The following is a 19205-nucleotide window of genomic DNA, read 5'->3' as shown; positions in this document are numbered from 1 at the left end:
AGATTTTTCTTGAAAAGTGCTGATGAGGAACTTTGCTTGACATAGATGGGTAGCTTTTTCCAGAGTATAGGAAGTCTCTGGGACAGGAATCTATCCCTCCAGCATGTCCTGTTTATTGTGATGATAAGGTTTAGGTCCCTAGAGCGTGTAGCTCAGCGGGATTGGGATTTCTTAAGGTGTAGCATGTCCAACAGCTCTGGATTTAACATAGCTTTATATGTGAAGCATAGTTCCTCCCTAACCCAATTCAAGTGCAACTTGGGCAGTTGGATGAAGAAAAGGAAATTTATCCCTGGTTTGGCACCTTTGTCTCTAATGGACACAGGGAGCCTGTAAATTGTTTATCTCCCAAGCCCTGCTTGTAAATTTTCATCTTCTAAACACCTGCTTACGCATCAAGGAGGGATGAGAACTTGTCAGAGATTTGGGATGCATGGCTAGGCTTAAAAAGGCCCTTGTGGTCATTAGCCTAGTAAACACTTATGAACTATGAACCTATAACTCTGGTAAGCCATGTTAGACCAGAAATTTTACAGTATAGTATAATTAACTGAATATTCTTTTTCACAAAATGAAGCAGTAATCAGCATAATGGAAGAAAGAAATTGTACAGACTATAGAATTAGCGTTTTGGACAGGACCATGCAGTAGGGATGCCACCGTTTATAATGTGAGGGTGCCTATTAACAACGGATTAAAAATAAAGGCCTATCGTACTGAAGATACACAATGTTAGGAACAATCATTCATCCGTTTCAAAGCAGACCTGTGCTTTTGATAAACTGTAGTAATTTATAACTAGAGTTTAGATGTATTTTAGGTCCCACCTCATGAATTATGTATGATTTATTATGCAGTTTTGCACTAAAGAGTGATTTCATAGCCACTGTGCAAATTCAGTTCTTGGGACAGAACTAAACACTCACCATAACATACCACATGAAGTGGATTTCATGGATGATGTTGAGTATGTGGGTGCAAAATATTAAGATGTGTCCAACTTATGACCATGTCACAATTACAAAGAAATTGATCCACACAATAAATTAATTACATCAGTTCAGTTCCCTGTTGAAATGTTGAGACTTGTAATCCTGAGTCACAAAATGCAAGAAAAAAAAAACAGGCTGAAAACACAGTAAATGTCAATATCAGTTTTCTTTTTTAAATATGTTTTTTGCAAGTTCAGAGGATGTGCAAGTCCACCACACTCCTCGAACTTACACATACCAACTCCAAGATCACCGTACCACAGAGAAAAGGGAATAGTCTAAGGAACAGTGATCTTGGATACTATATGTAAGCCTGCATTTTCAGTTATTTAGTCTTGATTTTCAAAACTCTCATTAATGAGTCTCAGCATTTTAAATTGTTGCTCATTAATTCACTGCTGGCTCCTGGGAGTTGAAAAATTTTTGTTCAAGGAAGAAGATGATTGGATGTTAAATGCAAGGGAAGTGGTAATGGTGTTGGGAAGTAAGTGCATGATTTGAGACTGTGAATGTAGCACAAAAGATGGAAGTGGACTATTTTTATTTCATAATGTTAAAATCAACATAGAGAGTCACACACACACAAAACATCATCTTAATTTTAGGGACTTGAATCTGTGAGGCCAGGCTACCACTAGGAGATTTGATGTCACTGCATAAACCATGTATTCCCCCCATGTCATCATAAATGTTTCTGGGCTGAGGTTGGACCTTGCAGTAATAAGGAATGCAATTTAAATATTAAATAACCCATATTTGCGTTATGTAGCAACAAATTTATGCCATATAAGTTTTACGCTCTCAGTGCCAGTATTGGGGGGTCACTTGCTGTGGGGGGGAGTTTTTGTATCTACTATGTGTCACCATATAAGAGTCCAAGTTTGAGTGAGGTTAGAATACTGCAGCTGATATGGGGACAGAATTTTAGTTATTAAAAAATTTACTTGCTTTCTGCAATCTGAAGTTATCTTTATTTAACACACAAGATGTGCTTCCCACAGAAAGTTGCAGTCCATAAAGTCAGTCAGTCATGGTATATGTCAGCTGGCATTAGGAAGAGAGGAGTATCTCACATTGTCCAATAAATACAAACTATGCTTTAATGGGTTCTAGTCATCTTTGCAGAAATAGTTCAAATTAAAACAGCACTGTAAATGAACATCATGTAAAAGAGATGTTTCTCCTCTTATCACTTGGCAATGTCACTTTTATTGATTGCTCTCAAATGCATTCCATTCTTATGCCTAGATAGTCACTCAGTAGGATGCCATGCAGATCTAATTAAATGAGATCTGAAATGAACATGCAACTGGAAAAATACAAATTTAGCAAAGGGCTCATAAGCCTCCTGCTGGAGACCCTCAAAATAATGCAATGGCAGATTTAGAAATGCGTACATGAGGGGAAAGTTCAGTACTCCAGACAGCAGGCTTTGGCTCTTAGAAAGAAGGAGCACATACCTATATACCACATTACAAATTGGGCACTATGCCATGCCATTTTTGCATGCCTTTCAGTCAATACAGACACATTGATTTGCTCAGTTTCATTAATTGCTTTCTTGTACTTGAAAATTAGCTAGCTCATATATCCTTCTTTTGCTAAACAGCTGGAAAGGAGGAGGCTACCACAGCTCAATTGATTACAGTGTTCAGAGATGATCACCAGGCTTTTCAAGAGTAAACCAAACAATCTGAGCAAAGCAAAGCACATAGAATTCTGTTAATTTAAGAGGTGAAACAAACAAAAATATCAGTAATAAAAAGCATCTGCATGCAATAACAGAATGAGGAGTTTTGATAAGGAATTATATTAAGCAAGCATGATGACAGTGTCCCTTGAAGCAAAATTAGCTTTCTGCAGTGCTTGGTCCCAAATTCAAAGATTCTTAATGTACTGTGGAACCTAAACCTATCTGCAATATTTATCTGTGACTTGACAATGCATTGTTTGCCATACCTGTGGATAACAGTAAAAAGGTCTTCAGTTGTGCGAGGGGAAGCTGACTGTACAAATACTTCATCATCGTCATCAGCAGGTGTGGTCACTGTCTTAGTATCACTTGCAGGGCTCCTTTCTTCAATGCTGCCATCTTCAGAGCTACCTATGGGGAAAAAGAATGCCATATCACAGACAGCCAGATAGAGTTGTTAAGGAGTTAGGTTTTCTATAACATACGTGAAAAGGTTGTGTTTATGTAGATTGGAGGAACTATCTATAAAGATTATGAAGCTACCCAGATCTCCATTATACCTGCTCCTCCTTTCTCCTTCCTAACACACATATGCATGTACAGTGCATGTATAAAATGATACCTGCATGGCACAAAAATGAGTTATTACATTAAAAGGATGTAGTCTGTTATGAAGCCTATTGGATCTCAGTTACATAACCTCTTCCCTTCCAGTAAAAGCTCTCTTCTCACAGAAACATTATTTAGTTTCCCAACTAACCCTAAGAGGATATTCCCAAATCCTAGCTGCAATTTGATGGATTCCTCTTACACACCATTGAGTTTACACTTTTTAAAGTGGAGAACCTCATCAACTGCAATGCAACTGTTGCTGACCAAGTCACAGCTTACAGTGCCAGTATATATGCCTATACCCACAGTTTTGCCTTCTGTGTCAACATGTGTGTGTGTGTGTGTGTGTGTGTGTGTGTGTGTGTGTGTGTGTGTGTGCATGGACAGGTCCACCTTGTGTGTTAATATATACTCATAAATGCACAGTCCTGCCTTCTATGTTAGTGCACGCGTGCGCACACACACGCACACACACACACACACACACACACACACACACACACACACACACACACACACACACACACACACACACACACACACACACACACATACACCTTCTGTTCTAATATGTACTCATACATGTACAGTTCTGCTTTCTGTGTCGATGTACACACACACACACACACACACACAGGTGTATCTTGTGTATTAATATATGCTCATTCATGTACAGTTGTACCATATGTGTCAATATATGCTCATCAAGTTTGTACAGCTAGCTTGTACAGTTATACATTTGAGTGAATAACACACTTACATGCATAGTTCTTCCTCACTGTTAGCATATACCAATGAGTATACATTTCTAATCAGACTTGTACACTTCTCCCTTCTAAGCCAATATATACTTGTGTGCACAGTTGTACCTTTTGTGTCAGCATACACTTATACATCCACAATTCTGCACTTTGTTTCAGTATATTCACTTTTACCATCAGTTACAGCACATACTCAGATACACACTTCTGTCTTCCCTGTCAATATGCACTCATACATACTCAGTTTTAAAATTTGTGCCAGTATCTGTTTATATATGCACTGTTCTACATTCTGTTTCAGTATACACTTACATATGTATAAGTTCTACCTTTTGTACCATATATTCTTACATGCAACTGTTCTACTTTCTGTGTCAAAAACATTTGGAAATGCACTGTTTTACATTCTGTGTCCATGTATACTCATATATGCATAGTTCTTCATACATGTACTCACAGTGTGAGAAGACTGCATTCATAAATTTATTGTAGTATCCTCAGTGCCGGCATACACTCATACATGCAAAGTACTATCCTGCATGTCAGTATATACTCTTACATACTCAGTATTACCTTGAGTACCAGCATACCCTTATGCATGCACAGTACTATGCTAAGTACTACTATATGCTCATACACGCACAGTACTACCCTGTGTGCTAACATATACTTATATGTAAACAAGAATGCCAGCATTTGTTCATAAATGCACAGTATTACCCTGAATACCATTATATACTCATACATGCACAGTACTACCTGGAGTAGTAGCATACATTTATACATTCACAATCCTACTTGAAGTGCCAGTATTCATTCATTCATACACAGTACTACTCAGCATGTCAATAAATTCTTAGACATCCATATTATTAGCCCGAGAACCAGTATATCCTCATGCATGCACAGTACTACATTGAGTACCAGTATATGCTCATGCGCATGCACAGCACTTCCTACCATATCTGTATATGTGGTAATACCTTGAGTACCAGTATATCCTCATACAGGCACAGTACTACACGGAGTACCAGTACATATTCACATATGGACAGTACTACCCTGAGTAGCAGCATACACTTAAACATGCTTAATCCTGCCAGCACTGAGTCATAAACGCACAGTACCACACACCATGTCAGTACATACTGATATATGGACAGTACTACTCTGATTACCAGTATAACCTCATGCATGCACAGTGCTGTGCTGAGTAATACTATATTGTTGTACATACACAGTACTACAAGAGTGAATGCTTACACTTATATATGCCCAGTACTATCCGACGTGTCAGTGCATGTTTATACATAAACAGTACTACCCTTAGTACTAGCACACCCTCACACATGCATAGTACTACCCATCACGTTAGTATTCTCAGTACTATTCTAAGAACAAATAAATATGATTGCCAGTATACACTTACAAATACACAGTTCTACCTTGAGAGCAAGTATATACTCATACCTGCAGAGTCATACCTGGAAAACAGTACTACCCTGAATGCCAGCACACATTCACACATGCACAGGACTACCATGAGTGCCAGTATACATTTACAGGTGCACAGTTCTACCCAGAGTTCCAATTTACACTTACAGATGCACAGTACTACCCTAAGACCCAGTATACACTTACAGATGCACGGTACTACCCTGAGAGCCAGTATATACTTACAGATGCACAGTACTACCCTGAGAGCCAGTATTACACTTACAGATGCACAATACTACCCTGAGAGCCAGTATACACTTACAGATGCACAACACTACCCTGACAGCCAGTACACATGTACAGATGCACAACACTACCCTGAGAGCCATTATACATGTACAGATGCACAATACTACCCTGAGAGCCAGTATACATGTACAGATGCACAATACTACCCTGAGAGCCAGTATACATGTACAGATGCACAGTACTACCCTGAGAGCCAGTATTACACTTACAGATGCACAATACTACCCTGAGAGCCAGTATACACTTACAGATGCACAACACTACCCTGACAGCCAGTATACACTTACAGATGCACAGTACTACCCTGAGAGCCAGTATACACTTACAGATGCACAGTACTACCCTGAGAGCCAGGATACACTTACAGATGCACAGTACTACCCTGAGAGCCAGTATACACTTACAGATGCACAACACTACCATGACAGCCAGTACACATGTACAGATGCACAATACTACCCTGAGAGCCATTATACATGTACAGATGCACAATACTACCCTGAGAGCCAGTATACATGTACAGATGCACAATACTACCCTGAGAGCCAGTATACATGTACAGATGCACAATACTACCCTGAGAGCCAGTAGACACTTATAGATGCACAATACTACCCTGAGAGCCAGTATACACCTACAGATACACAATACTATCCTGAGAGCCAGTATACACTTACAGATGCACAGTACTACCCTGAGAGCCAGTATACACTTACAGATGCACAATACTACCCTGAGAGCCAGTATACACTTACAGATGCACAATACTACCCTGAGAGTCAGTATACACTTACAGATGCACGGTACTACCCTGAGAGCCATTATACACTTACAGATGCACGGTACTACCCTGAGAGCCAGTATACACTTATAGATGCACAGTACTACCCTGAGAGCTAGTATACACTTAGAGGTGCACAATACTACCCCGAGTGCCAATATACACTTACAGATGCGCAGTACTACCGTAAGAGCCAATATACACTTACAGATGCACAGTACTGCCCTGACAGCCAATATACCCTCATAAATGCACAGTATTGCCCAGAGTGCCTGCATGCATTTATACATGTGCAGTACTACAATGAGTGCCAGTATATAATCATACACGCACAGCAGAAACCTACATACTTATGTTTACTTGTACATATACAGTACTACCCTGAGTGCTAGTATACATACCCATAGATAAGGTGTCCTTTATCAGGCTCAAAACACTTAGTGAGCTGTTATGTAGTCTTGATGCAAGCTGCACTGATTTCTTTTGGACTAAGTTTAAATGTGCCAATTATGAAGATGTCATGAAGGTACTTTACCAGAGGCTGTCAGATACAGACAAGTGTGTGCCCAGAATTCTGCAGCAAGTATTTGTATGGCACTTTCTCTGTTTTGCCCTATTATGCCTTTGGTGAGGCACGTGAGTGTGCTTCTACTTGAAACTTGAATGCAGTTTTGCATGTTAACTATGAAATCATCCACTGAAACTGAGTTACAAAAGGACACTGTCAAAATTCATGAAGCAGTGTCAGAGAAATGAAACTGTGGCTATGTTAGATGACAGTCATGCTCAGGCCATTAGTTAAAATGCTCACTGAACACAATGAATCACAAAAAGCACAAAGGTGTTTACTTTACTAACAAAATGAACAACCAAAGCCCATAGATGTGCATGACAGTGCCCACAATAAATAGGGTCTTGGGGTCATCCTTCAGTAATGAAGGCATACCTCCAATCTAAAGATTTAGGTAGTCTTAGAACTTCAGATGGCTAGAAACTACAGGAACATCTTCAATGGAAAGCACAGGTGTAGGTTATGAAGTATCTCCTCCTTCACCTGTCTTACAGGTTAATAAAAAAACATCAACAAAATTACTTTGTTTGATGAGGAGGGAAGGCCATATAAAACTGTCTTTCACAGATGAATAGCTGTGCGTAACTAGAAAATATGACTGTCAAATAAATACATAAATAATACAAATGTGACAACATAATAATAAAAGCATCAGTAATTTTTTTTTTGTAAGAATTAGACATCTGCTGGCTGGGCCTCACCAATGTCCTTAACAGAGAGATACAGCTGATGCTGGGGGTCTGGACAATCTACAGTCTCATTATGCAGAGGTTTGACTCTCAGTGGATTTTGAGAAGCAATTAATAAGTGAACAGGAGGTTATAATTATTTACTTACTTACTGAAAATATATTTCTTGCGTCTATAAGTGATAAGAGAAAGGACTGTGGTTTACTGGATTTAAATGAGTGCCCATAGCTGCTAGAAGCTGACTTTAAGAGGTTAATTACATGCATATCATTACATGTAGACTGATGGTGGGTAGAAACAAGAGAAATACATGAAGTAGAAACGTTTCATTTTATATTGTACTGTAAGACACATTTGTTGTTTAGGGGCATGGTGATGCTGTTTCAGGTTTTGGAAACAAGTCAGTGCCTCCTACGTGGAAACATGGATTGACCATGGGAGGTGAGGCATTTCCCTGGTTACATGGGAATCAGTGCTAGTAAAAAATACATACACTGGGAATAATGAGGTTTCATGCTTCTGGGGTGATATTTAATGACAGAAGGCAGGATCGTGTCCATTTTGTTTCAGAGATGTACAGCACAATAACATGGCATTACTTAATATGAGAGAAGAAAGAGACCATCTGTCTGTCAAGTCAGTCTTTGAAATGCAGCTAGCATTTAACAGTTGCTTTCCCTGTTCTAAAGTGCCCACCTCCTTTCAGCTGCCCTGTGCCTTCCTGAAAGCCCCTGAGGGATGATGTCAAAACCCTAAATCAGGCAGTTAATTCTAAGGGTCCACAACTCCTCTCTTACACAAAACATTTTGTCCAATCCTTGTAAAAGTGAGTACCCCTTAAGTGCATATTTTGGTTCCTCCTCCTCGGGTTTTCCTACTCATTATTCCATGAGCTCATATCCCTCCTCAATGTTTTTTTTAGTTTTCATTGAGTACAAGAATAAAAACTCTGCTTCTAGTGTCTCCATTCATCTGATGACGCATTCCATTCTCCCGATGACCATTGTGGCATGCATGCGGATAGTTTCCAGCTATTTCAGATTCCTTTCTCAAAGGGCTCTCCAGAGCTGCATGCAGTATTTCTTTCTAGATCTCAGGTGCATAACCCCTTTTATTGTCTACAACCCACAGCATATAGCATAGCACCTTAAAGGTTGTCTCTGCTGCTTGATCTAGTTGACATGATTGAACAACCACTACATCGAACTACACATCATCAAGACAAAAGGATCAAACGGTTGAAACATCAAATGTTCAGGCTGTTGAATCAGAACGCATTGAAGTACACTGATTGACCAACATCTTAGATGTCATCTATTACAAGTGTTTAAAGTACTAAAACAGCATAAAATGAAAGTAGGTAGTAGATAATAATACTAACTGATTAACTGGCCAACCAATTTACTTCTATGAGTTCAAATTTGATGACCTTAACATTCGATGTTTCAAACATTTGATCCTTTTGTTTCGATGATGTGTAGTTCGATGCAGTGGTTGTTTGATCATATCAACTAGATCTCTACTACTTTATCTACTATCTGCAATTCAGGGTAGCTGTGAGAGTCACTCTTAACAAAACACATGCAACCCATTCAGCAAATCAGAACCTTTTCACTATAGCACTTTGTTTGCTTTCCTTCACAGTAAATTACACTTTGCATATAGAATTTATTGTGAAAGTCAGGAGCCCTGTCACAGGCTCCCCCTCACATATCATCCTTTGCACTGCACTCCTGCACTATGCCTTTCATGCGCAGAAAGCAGAACAATCTAATACTAAAGTGAACGGTAAATATATGTATGAGCACATTTTAAGAAAGCAGTCAAAATGATTACTAATATATGGTGGGAGGTGAGGAGTGTGATGGAGGGCTAGATGTTAAACAGGGGCATTATAAATTAATTTTTAAGTATGCAATTGGGATGATTACTGATTGAGAGGATAGAACATTAAGGCTAAAAGAACTCAGTTTCATGTGCATGGACAGATACACACACATGCGCACACACACACACACACACACACACACGCACACACACACACACACACACACACACACACACACAGACAGACATACACACATGCACACACAAACTGTCCGTCTGCCCCTAGCCATCAAGGCTGTTTTTCAAATTAAGTGAACCCAGAGTAACCTTAGTAGACCAGGCATACTTCTCAACCTCTTAGCACAAGTAATCTGGACAAAGCTTAAAATAATGGGGAAAGGGACAAAGGCCCCAAAATAGGGACAGATTATAAATACTGCTCATATAGACATAGAAAGTTGAAAGAATAGCAGTATTTGTCTTAGTATGCATTTTCTGAAGGAATGAAGTCTGAAACTCAAACGTGTGATATTATTTAGTTAGTTCAGTCCTCACTGATTCACCAGAAAACCACACATTTTATGAGGAATAAGTCAAAAATAAGAGGCAAAAATCTGGAGAGTCTACAAAAATCTGGACAGTTGAGAGGTATGAGACCAAGTTATACTTATGCTAAGTAGCTTCACGTGTATTGGCAGAGTAAGTCTGGTCCATATATATGTACATGCCACATGGTAATTCACGGGAACTGCACAGATGGTGTATTTTGGTTTTGCACAAATATAAACCTCCCTAGGCTGATGCAGTACACATACATACATACACACACCTATATATAATAGCATCATCATTCTCTTTCGGCTTTTCCCGTTAGGGGTCGCCACAGCGGACCATCTCTTCCCATTTCTTCCTATCCTCTGCATCTTGCTCTGTCACACCAACCGCCTGCATGTCCTCTCTCACCACGTCCATAAACCTTATCTTAGGCCTTCCTCTATTCCTCTTACCTGGCAGCTCCATCCTTAGCATCTTTTTCCCAATATACCCATCATCCCTCCTCAGCACATGTCCAAACCAACGCAATCTCGTCTCTTGCTTTGTCTCTAAACTGTCCAACATGAGCTGACCCTCTAATATACTGATTCCTAATCCTATCCATCCTAGTCAAACCAATTGCAAATCTTAACATCTTTAACTCTGCCACATCCAGCTCTGACTCCTGCCTTTTTGTCAATGCCACTGTCTCCAACCCATATAACATAGCTGGTCTCACTACACTCTTGTAGACCTTCCCTTTCACTCTTACTGATACCCGTCTGTCACAAATCACTCCTGACACTCTTCTCCACCCATTCCACCCTGCCAGTACTCTCTTCTTCACCTCTCTTCCACATTCACCGTTACTCTGAACTGTTGATCCCAAGTACTTAAACTCGTCCACCTTTACCAACTCTACTCCCTGCATCCTCACCATTCCTCTACCCTCCCTCTCATTTACACACATATATTCTGTCTTAGCCCTGCTGACCCTCATTCCTCTGCTCTCTAGAGCATATCTCCACCTCTCCAGAGTCTCCTCAACCTGATTCCTACTCACTACAGATCACAATGTCATCTGCAAACATCATAGTCCAGCGGGCCTCCTGTCTGATCTCATCTGTCAACCTGTCCATCACCACTGCAAATAAGAAAGGACTCAGAGCTGCTCCTTGATGTAATCCCACCTCCACCTTAAACGGATCTGTCACTCCCACTGCAGTCCTCACCACTGTCACACTACCCTCGTACATATCCTGTACCACTCTTACGCATTCTCTGCCACTCCCGACTTCCTCATACAATACCACAACTCTTCTCTAGGCACCCTGTCATATGCTTTCTCCAAGTCTACAAAGACACAATGCAACTCCATCTGACCTTCTCTGTATTTCTCCAACAACACTCTCAGAGCAAACATTGCATCTGTAGTGCTCTTTCCTGGCATGAAACCATACTGCTGATCACTAATCATCACCTCCCTTCTTAACCTTGCTTCCACTACTCTTTCCCATATATATATATGTACACACACACACACACACACACACACACACACACACACACACACACACACACACACACACACACACACACACAAACACACATATGTATCTACTTCAACCTATCAAATCTTCAGTTTGCTGAAACTGAAATAACCGATCCCAGTTAAGCGAAAGTGCATTTAAATGAAAATGCACTTTCACGAAAATCATAACATCGGAAAAAAAAACACACACAAAAAATTCAGCAAAAGTATTTATGCACCCCCTACACCGTTGCTACTTATATATACTAACTCTGAGATCGCACTACAGTGGGGAAAAGGGAATATTCCCTTATCCTCACTATTCAACGATCTAGAAAAATCGGATCGGTTATTTCAATTTCAACAAGCTGAAAATTCCATGGGTTGAAGTAGATCCATACATATGTATTTATATATATATATATATATATATATATATATATATATATATATATATATATATATGATCATTGACCCATTTTTTGTTAAGTAAGGGTTAAAGGTCTGCTTTCTTTTCCTCGTCAACCTGTGGTGTTCATGCTTCAATGTTTCAGAGGTTTTTCTGTCCATCCTAGTTACCACAAGTCTATAGGCAAGTAGTTGAGTGCTTACTGTGTTAATCCTGTTTAGGTTTTGGCATATCTATAAATGTACTTGGTATAAAATATGGAAAAAGAATTGCTTTAGCTGGGACCTGGACCTAGTTCTTTACAATATCATTTAATTATGTTATTATATGTTCATATGTGCCAGAAAAACAACTGAAAAGCTCCATGACCTTTATCACATCAACTGATGTTCATCATGTTACACTGCTGCAGTCATTACACTTGGGTTATTCTGCCGTCAGGCGGTCCCTCAGTAGGGCAGAGTTCCAAAGTCTTGGTCTGGCGTCGGTTGCTGTTGCTTCTTCCCTGACGTCAGTGCGACAGGGGTATATAAGATGCAGCCGACGCCATTTTCTTCAGTCTTTCTTGCTGCGCGGTGCCCGAAGCAAAAGCAGTTTGCAAGTGCCGGTCAGCCGACTCCTGAGATTTCCATTCCGAATCCAGAACCAAAGTCTTCTACAAAGCTAAGTACCCCGTTGGGGAAACTTTTTTTTCTTGCCTCAGTTCGATGTCAGTAAAAGTTAATATCTGTATTTCTTGTGGGAAGCAAATACCTCATAAGGATTTCCATTCTTATTGTATCCCATTGCCTAGGTTGTCGATTTTGTGCTAGGTTTAACAAGCGCACTATTAAACATCGGTTTGATTTTGCCCGGCATTATTTTGGCAGAAAATTCAATTATACCATGCCATCAGAACTACCGACGACCGGAATACACAAAAAGCGCAAAGACAAGGACAGGCATCCGAGGCCCAAAACTGACGACGAAGCCTCTTCTAGGCCAGTCGCCAGTTCTCTGGTTTTCAGCTAGGTGCCTTCGCAGCCCCTGACGACTGCTTCTTTGGAACCACAGGCCGCCTCTGACTCCCACATGGAGATGGCTGGGCCTTCGGATGCACCAGATTTACAGCCTACCGAGACTAACCCTTCAGAGGGATCCGGAGTAGCTGAACAACCCGTAGCTTCAGAGGGTGTTTTCAGACCTACTCAGTTAACCATTAAATCTTCTAAGTCAAAAACCCCTTTAAAAACAAAGAAACAACTTCAACATTCTCCAGGACAGGCCTCCATGCCTAAGAAACAAATGCTCAAAATGGCCGAAGACTTAATTACTCTGATCAGGGGGTCCCATCCCCCTCCTGATAAAAGGTCTAGACAGGATGCAGACTATGACTCATCCGACCAGGTATCCATTTCTTCAGATTCATCCTCAGACCTAGGATACTCTTTACCCCCTTATGAGCATTCTGATGCTGAGCAATCAATTCCTTCAGCCTCTCCACCAGAGGACTACTCATTTGGGGAAACCTTACATACCATGAGGGATCATTTCCATTGGGAGGGCCAGGATTATTCAGAATCCAAGAAAAGGCTCAGAGATTTCCTTTTATTACCTCAACACAGACACCTTGCTATTCCGCCAGTGTTAGATATTGTGGATGATGTGTATTGTGAATCCAGTTTAAATCCTGATTCTTTACCTCCTGCCCCAGTTAAGCCAGATAGATACTACAGAGTCCCTGACTCACAAATTTCTTTATAAAAGCCCTGTTGCCGACCTGGAAACTATTTCTCAGGGCCCCAAAGGGGTAAAGGCCTCTACAGCAAAAAATCCAGTCCCCTCTGACAGAGATTCCAGAGCATTAGACAGATGGGGGAAGAAAGTATATACATCCGCAACTTCAGCAATGAGGGCCTTAAATTGCCAGTTTCACATGCCAAAATATCAGCAATATTTGATGTCTCAGTTGAAACAAAAAATGCTTCCAAATTCAGATCTTCCTAATTATAAGGAAATGCAGGATTTATTGCATGCAGCTGAACAAGTGGGAAAACATACCTTGCAATGTGGTTTTGATTCATTAGAGGCCTCCTGTAGAGCAGCAGTTACAGGGTCGGTCATTAGAAGACATGCTTGGTTAAAAGAACAGACTTTACCAGATCATGTTAAAGCAAAATTATTGGATGCACCTTTGCAGCAGGATGTTTTATTTGGAGTTAAGGCAGAAGAGGTATTAAAGAAAATAGAGGATAAGGCAAAATCTATGCAAATGGTGAAGGATTTCTTACAGGTTCAGCCTCCTCGATTTAGCAGAAATTGGCCAACAAAGAATTGGTCCTTTCCAGTTACAGACAGACCTCAAAAGGGCAGATAAAGACGTCCAAGAGGCAAAAGTCAACCACAAGGTCCTTACAGGCCTCGACAATGGGGTGTTTCAACCCAGAAAGAAGGGGAAGACAGGCCTCAACCTTATAAAAAACAGCCCCAATGTCTTCCCACTACAGCTGCCAAACACTGCTCTCTTGGCAGCCCCCTTGGGAGGAAAACTGGCTGTTTTCTGTCACAACTGGCATATGATCACCAAAGACAAATGGGTTCTCAACATTGTATCTCAAGGTTACAGGTTCCACTTTCACACTCTGCCAAGATTAAAAGGAATGCCAAATCTTCCACCAAATCAATGGGCAGAGGCTCAAAGACAAATTACAGCACTCATGGACATGAGAGCTATTCTAAAGATACCAACACAGGAGCAAGGACAAGGATTTTATTCAAGACTCTTTCTGGTTCCCAGAAAGGACAAAGCCTGGAGGCCCATTCTGGATCTTTCTTCTCTAAACACTTACCTGGATGTTCTGAAATTCAAAATGTTGACACTACAGCAGCTTCTTCCCATGCTGGGCAAGAAAGCTTGGCTCGTAACTTTGGACCTCAAGGAGGCATACCTGCATGTCCCTATCAGACAAAACTGCAGAAGATACCTCAGATTCTTAGCAGGTTCAATGCATTACCAATTCTCTGCACTGTCCTTTGGCTTATCTACTGCGCCCAGGGTCTTTACAAAATGCCTGGCACCAGTAATTGCATTTTGCAGACAAAAAGGAATTCAAATTTACCCATACTTAGACGACTGCCTTATTCAAGCAGAGAGCAAAGACATTCTTCTAAAGCATCTGGCGTTTGTAAAAAGATTGCTAATTTGCCTAGGGTACACAGTAAACAAAAAGAAGTCAAAACTAGTGCCCTCACAAGAGATAATATTCCTGGGTGCCAGCTTAAATACAACAGCCCAGATGGCTTATTTCACGCCAGACAACCAAGGACAACTGACTCAATATTTCCAATTGATGGCAACAAAGACCCAACTCCCTGCAAGAAAAATTCTGCAGGCCTTGGGTTACATGGCATCTTGCATACTACTAATTCCATATGCCAGACTGCATATGAGGAAACTACAATGGTACCTAAAGAGTGTATGGTCTCAACACTGTCACAGTTTGGAAACAGTAATACCACTTATTCCTTGCCTTCAACAGGCATTTCGATGGTGGGCTAAAGCCTGTCACCTCAACAAGGGACAGCCTTTCACTCAGCCCACAGCCAGGCAAACACTGACAACAGATGCATTGGATTACGCCTGGGGAGCACACATGGCAGGAAAATGTATTCAGGGCAAGTGGCCCACAGAACAAAGGCATCTTCACATCAATCAAAAAGAGATGCTAGCTGTACAAAATGCCCTTACAACTTTCAAGGACCTACTGCATCCAGGACAACTACTACTCAGGACAGACAACACCACAGTTATGTGGTACATAAACAAGCAAGGGGGCACTCATTCTTATCCCCTCTGCAGACAAGCCATGACCTTGTGGAACACAGCTCTAACCTATCAGCTTCATCTGCAAGCACAATTTCTGCCAGGAGAGAAAAACACACTGGCAGATGACTTAAGCAGAAACATCATGGATCCGCACAAGTGGAAATTACATCCACAAATATTCAGAATAATAACACAAAAATGGTGGAGCCCGGACATAGATCTGTTTGCATCCCCAATGAATTGCCAGCTACACAAATTCTGCACAAGGACTTACCACCCACAAGAATGGAAAGTGGATGCCCTCTCATTCAGCTGGAAAAACCTACAAGTATATGCTTTCCCACCACTACCTCTCCTTTCAAAGGCACTCATAAAAGCAAGGCAAGAAAAATCACAGATGATCCTGATTGCCCAGACTGGCCAAACCAGCACTGGTACCCAATCTTAAAGAACTTAGCACAAGGTCCACCCTGGATTTTGCCACATCTTCTGACTCAGCAAAACAATCAGATACTTCACAGCCAGCTCAAGACTTTAAACCTGGCTGCATGGCAGTATTCCTTAGTCAAGCAAGCAATGCCTCTCTCCAAAGCTGTTATGGATGTCATTCTGGAGGCCAGAAGGCCTAGCACCAGGAAAGCCTATTCAGATAAATAGAAGAGATTCTGTGCCTGGAACCAGGCTCACAGCCTTGACCCTCTTGTCCCAAATATTCCTCAGATACTACAATACTTAACTGAGATGCTGGACAAAGGCCTCTCCTTTTCATCCATCAAGATCCATGCCTCTGCCATCTCTGCTCATTACAACACGGACCCACCAATTTTTTCTAATCCTTTGCTAAAACAGTACCTCAGAGGGGCTAAAAACATAAGACCGCCCCGTAGAGCACCAACTCCAACTTGGGACCTCAACTTCGTGTTGGAAAAATTAACCTTACCTCCTTTTGAGCCAGCTACCTCAGCAGACTTAAAATATGTCTCATGGAAAACTGCTCTGCTCCTGGCAATAACCTCAGCACGAAGAGTTTCAGAATTACAGGCACTAATGGCAGTGGAACCTTTCATCATTTTCCACCAAGACAGGGTGTCCTTAAGAACAAACCCTACTTTTATGCCAAAGGTGGTATCAAGTGTGGCTCTAAACGAAACTATTCACTTGCCAACTTTTTATCCAAATCCACAGAATAAAGGGGAGAGACTTCTGCATTCCTTGGACATACACAGGCAGTTACACTTCTTCGTGGACAAAATGAAAGCTTTCAGAAAAACTGAGCAATTGTTTGCAGCATATGCTGCAGGAGCACAGGGAAAAGCCATTACAAAACAGACCATTTCAAAATGGATAGGACACTGCATACGTTTCTGCTATACACACCATGGGAAAATTGTACCTAACAGCATTAGGTCTCATTCCACCAGGGCAACAGCCACTTCAACTGCCTACCTCAGAGGAGTACCTACCAAGGACATTTTGGAAGCAGCAACTTGGAGTTCTGTACATACCTTCACCAAGCATTACCATCTGCCTCTGTACTCCAAATCCAGAGCTGGCTTTGCCACTGCAGTGCTGCAGGGCCTTATAGCCACCCCTAATGTCTTATAGAACCAGCCACCCTACCTCAGCTTTGGGATTCTACCCAAGTGTAATGACTGCAGCAGTGTAACACGATGAACATAGTACAGTTTTGTACCTACCATAAATGTAGATGTTCAAGTGTAAACACTGCTGCAGTCCAGGTTACCCTCCCTCCTTCCCCTCTTACCTGCTGGTACGTACCTATGTCTTCTACCCTTTACTACCTATGGGGGGTATTTGCTGGTAACTGAAAGTTTTTGATTGCTTTTCTTATGTATGTTTTATTAGCAATTTGCATTGCCTACCTTTTTGGGGGCACCTGACATCTGGGGCAGGAAAAACTGAAGAAAATGGCATCGGCTGCATCTTATATAGACCTGTCACACTGACGTCAGGGAAGAAGCGACAGCAAGCGACGTCGGACCAAGACTTTGGAACTCTGGCCGACTGAGGGGCTGCCTGACGGCAGGATAACCCAAGTGTAATGACTGCAGCAGTGTATACACTCGAACATCTACATTTATGGTAGGTACAAAACTGTACTTTCTTAATACACAACCCAGTGGACACACATAACAACTCAATACAACAAAATGTAGTAGACAACATACTTAATTCAGTTGAAAAATAAGTGGTTTAACTGGAACTTGAACCCACATCCTTCAAAATACCATTCTTTTACACTAGCCACTAGGCCACTTAACTAGATGGAAGCTGTATGCCTCCTCAGGACTTTAACCATTTTCAGTGCATAATCTGGTAGCAATTCAAATAGTTATTTCAGTACAATTTGTGGTGCACAAAAAACAATACATACAGAACTAAGAATGAATGCAAACAATAATACTTTAAAAACTGAAAACTTGAATAAACAAAACAAAAGAGAATTCGACTGGCATACACGAGCTTCATGGTAAAAACGCTGGTTTATTAAATATTAATACACAAGGCACAGCAAAACACTATGACTAAGCGCTTTCACCTCAACTGGCATCATCAGAGTCATGTGCTTTTATTCAAACACACCTTAAATAGTGTACATCACTTCCTCTTTTCCAGTGCCTTCAGAAATGTAACCCTTGCCATACCTAAACTTACTCAATTCTGTTGATAATTTCACTTAGGTCAAGAAATACAGACATAAAAATGCATGAAGTAAAAATAATGAAAAATAAAGAATAAAACTTCACAAAACTGTAATAATAACAAACCTAAACATCAAATATATGTACTGTTGTGGCTCAGTCTTACAAAACTAGCAAAATCACAATAAACAATATTTCTAAAAACAGTAATTCCGTAATGCTTACATGCATGTCCATAACCTAACACAGTTTCCTCTTTTGTTTTAATACACTGGCTATTGAAATAGAATATATTGTTTTGTTTTGTTTAAGAATGAATGCAATTTGATCCCAGGACCTTTGGGATACCATTCGGTTACTCAACCACCTATACCATGAAAGAATAACAGAAATATGCAAATGGGAAATAATTAAGTGTTTTAGGTGGGAGTTGTATCCAGCCCCTTTAGGCTACAATTCCTTCATGGTCTACTAAAGTAAATGGAGACCAGACCTGCGTATATAGGTTACTGCACTGGATGGTATTGCAAAGGACCTGGGATCAAATTCCATCTAAATCAGTACATTCTTACAGAGCTATGTTATGTATAC

At 40.7% G+C, this 19205-nt stretch overlaps 1 protein-coding gene across 5 annotated transcripts in view; it reads right to left on the bottom strand.

The window, feature by feature from the left end:
* NHSL2 (NHS like 2) overlaps window positions 1–19205 on the bottom strand; it is a 1843971-nt gene that overhangs the window by 17589 nt on the left and 1807177 nt on the right. For all 5 annotated transcript variants that reach the window (XM_044057040.1, XM_044057041.1, XM_044057044.1 and 2 more), the window contains one exon: window positions 2952–3096. In XM_044057040.1, the coding sequence (XP_043912975.1) occupies window positions 2952–3096 (145 nt within the window). The remainder of the gene's footprint in view (window positions 1–2951; window positions 3097–19205) is intronic.

The sequence above is a fragment of the Protopterus annectens genome, chromosome 15.part0 (genome assembly GCF_019279795.1).
Source record: "Protopterus annectens isolate FY-2018-M chromosome 15.part0, PAN1.0, whole genome shotgun sequence".
In the NCBI taxonomy this organism is placed as follows: domain Eukaryota; kingdom Metazoa; phylum Chordata; order Ceratodontiformes; family Protopteridae; genus Protopterus; species Protopterus annectens.
This window is presented reverse-complemented; position numbering and strand designations above follow the sequence as displayed.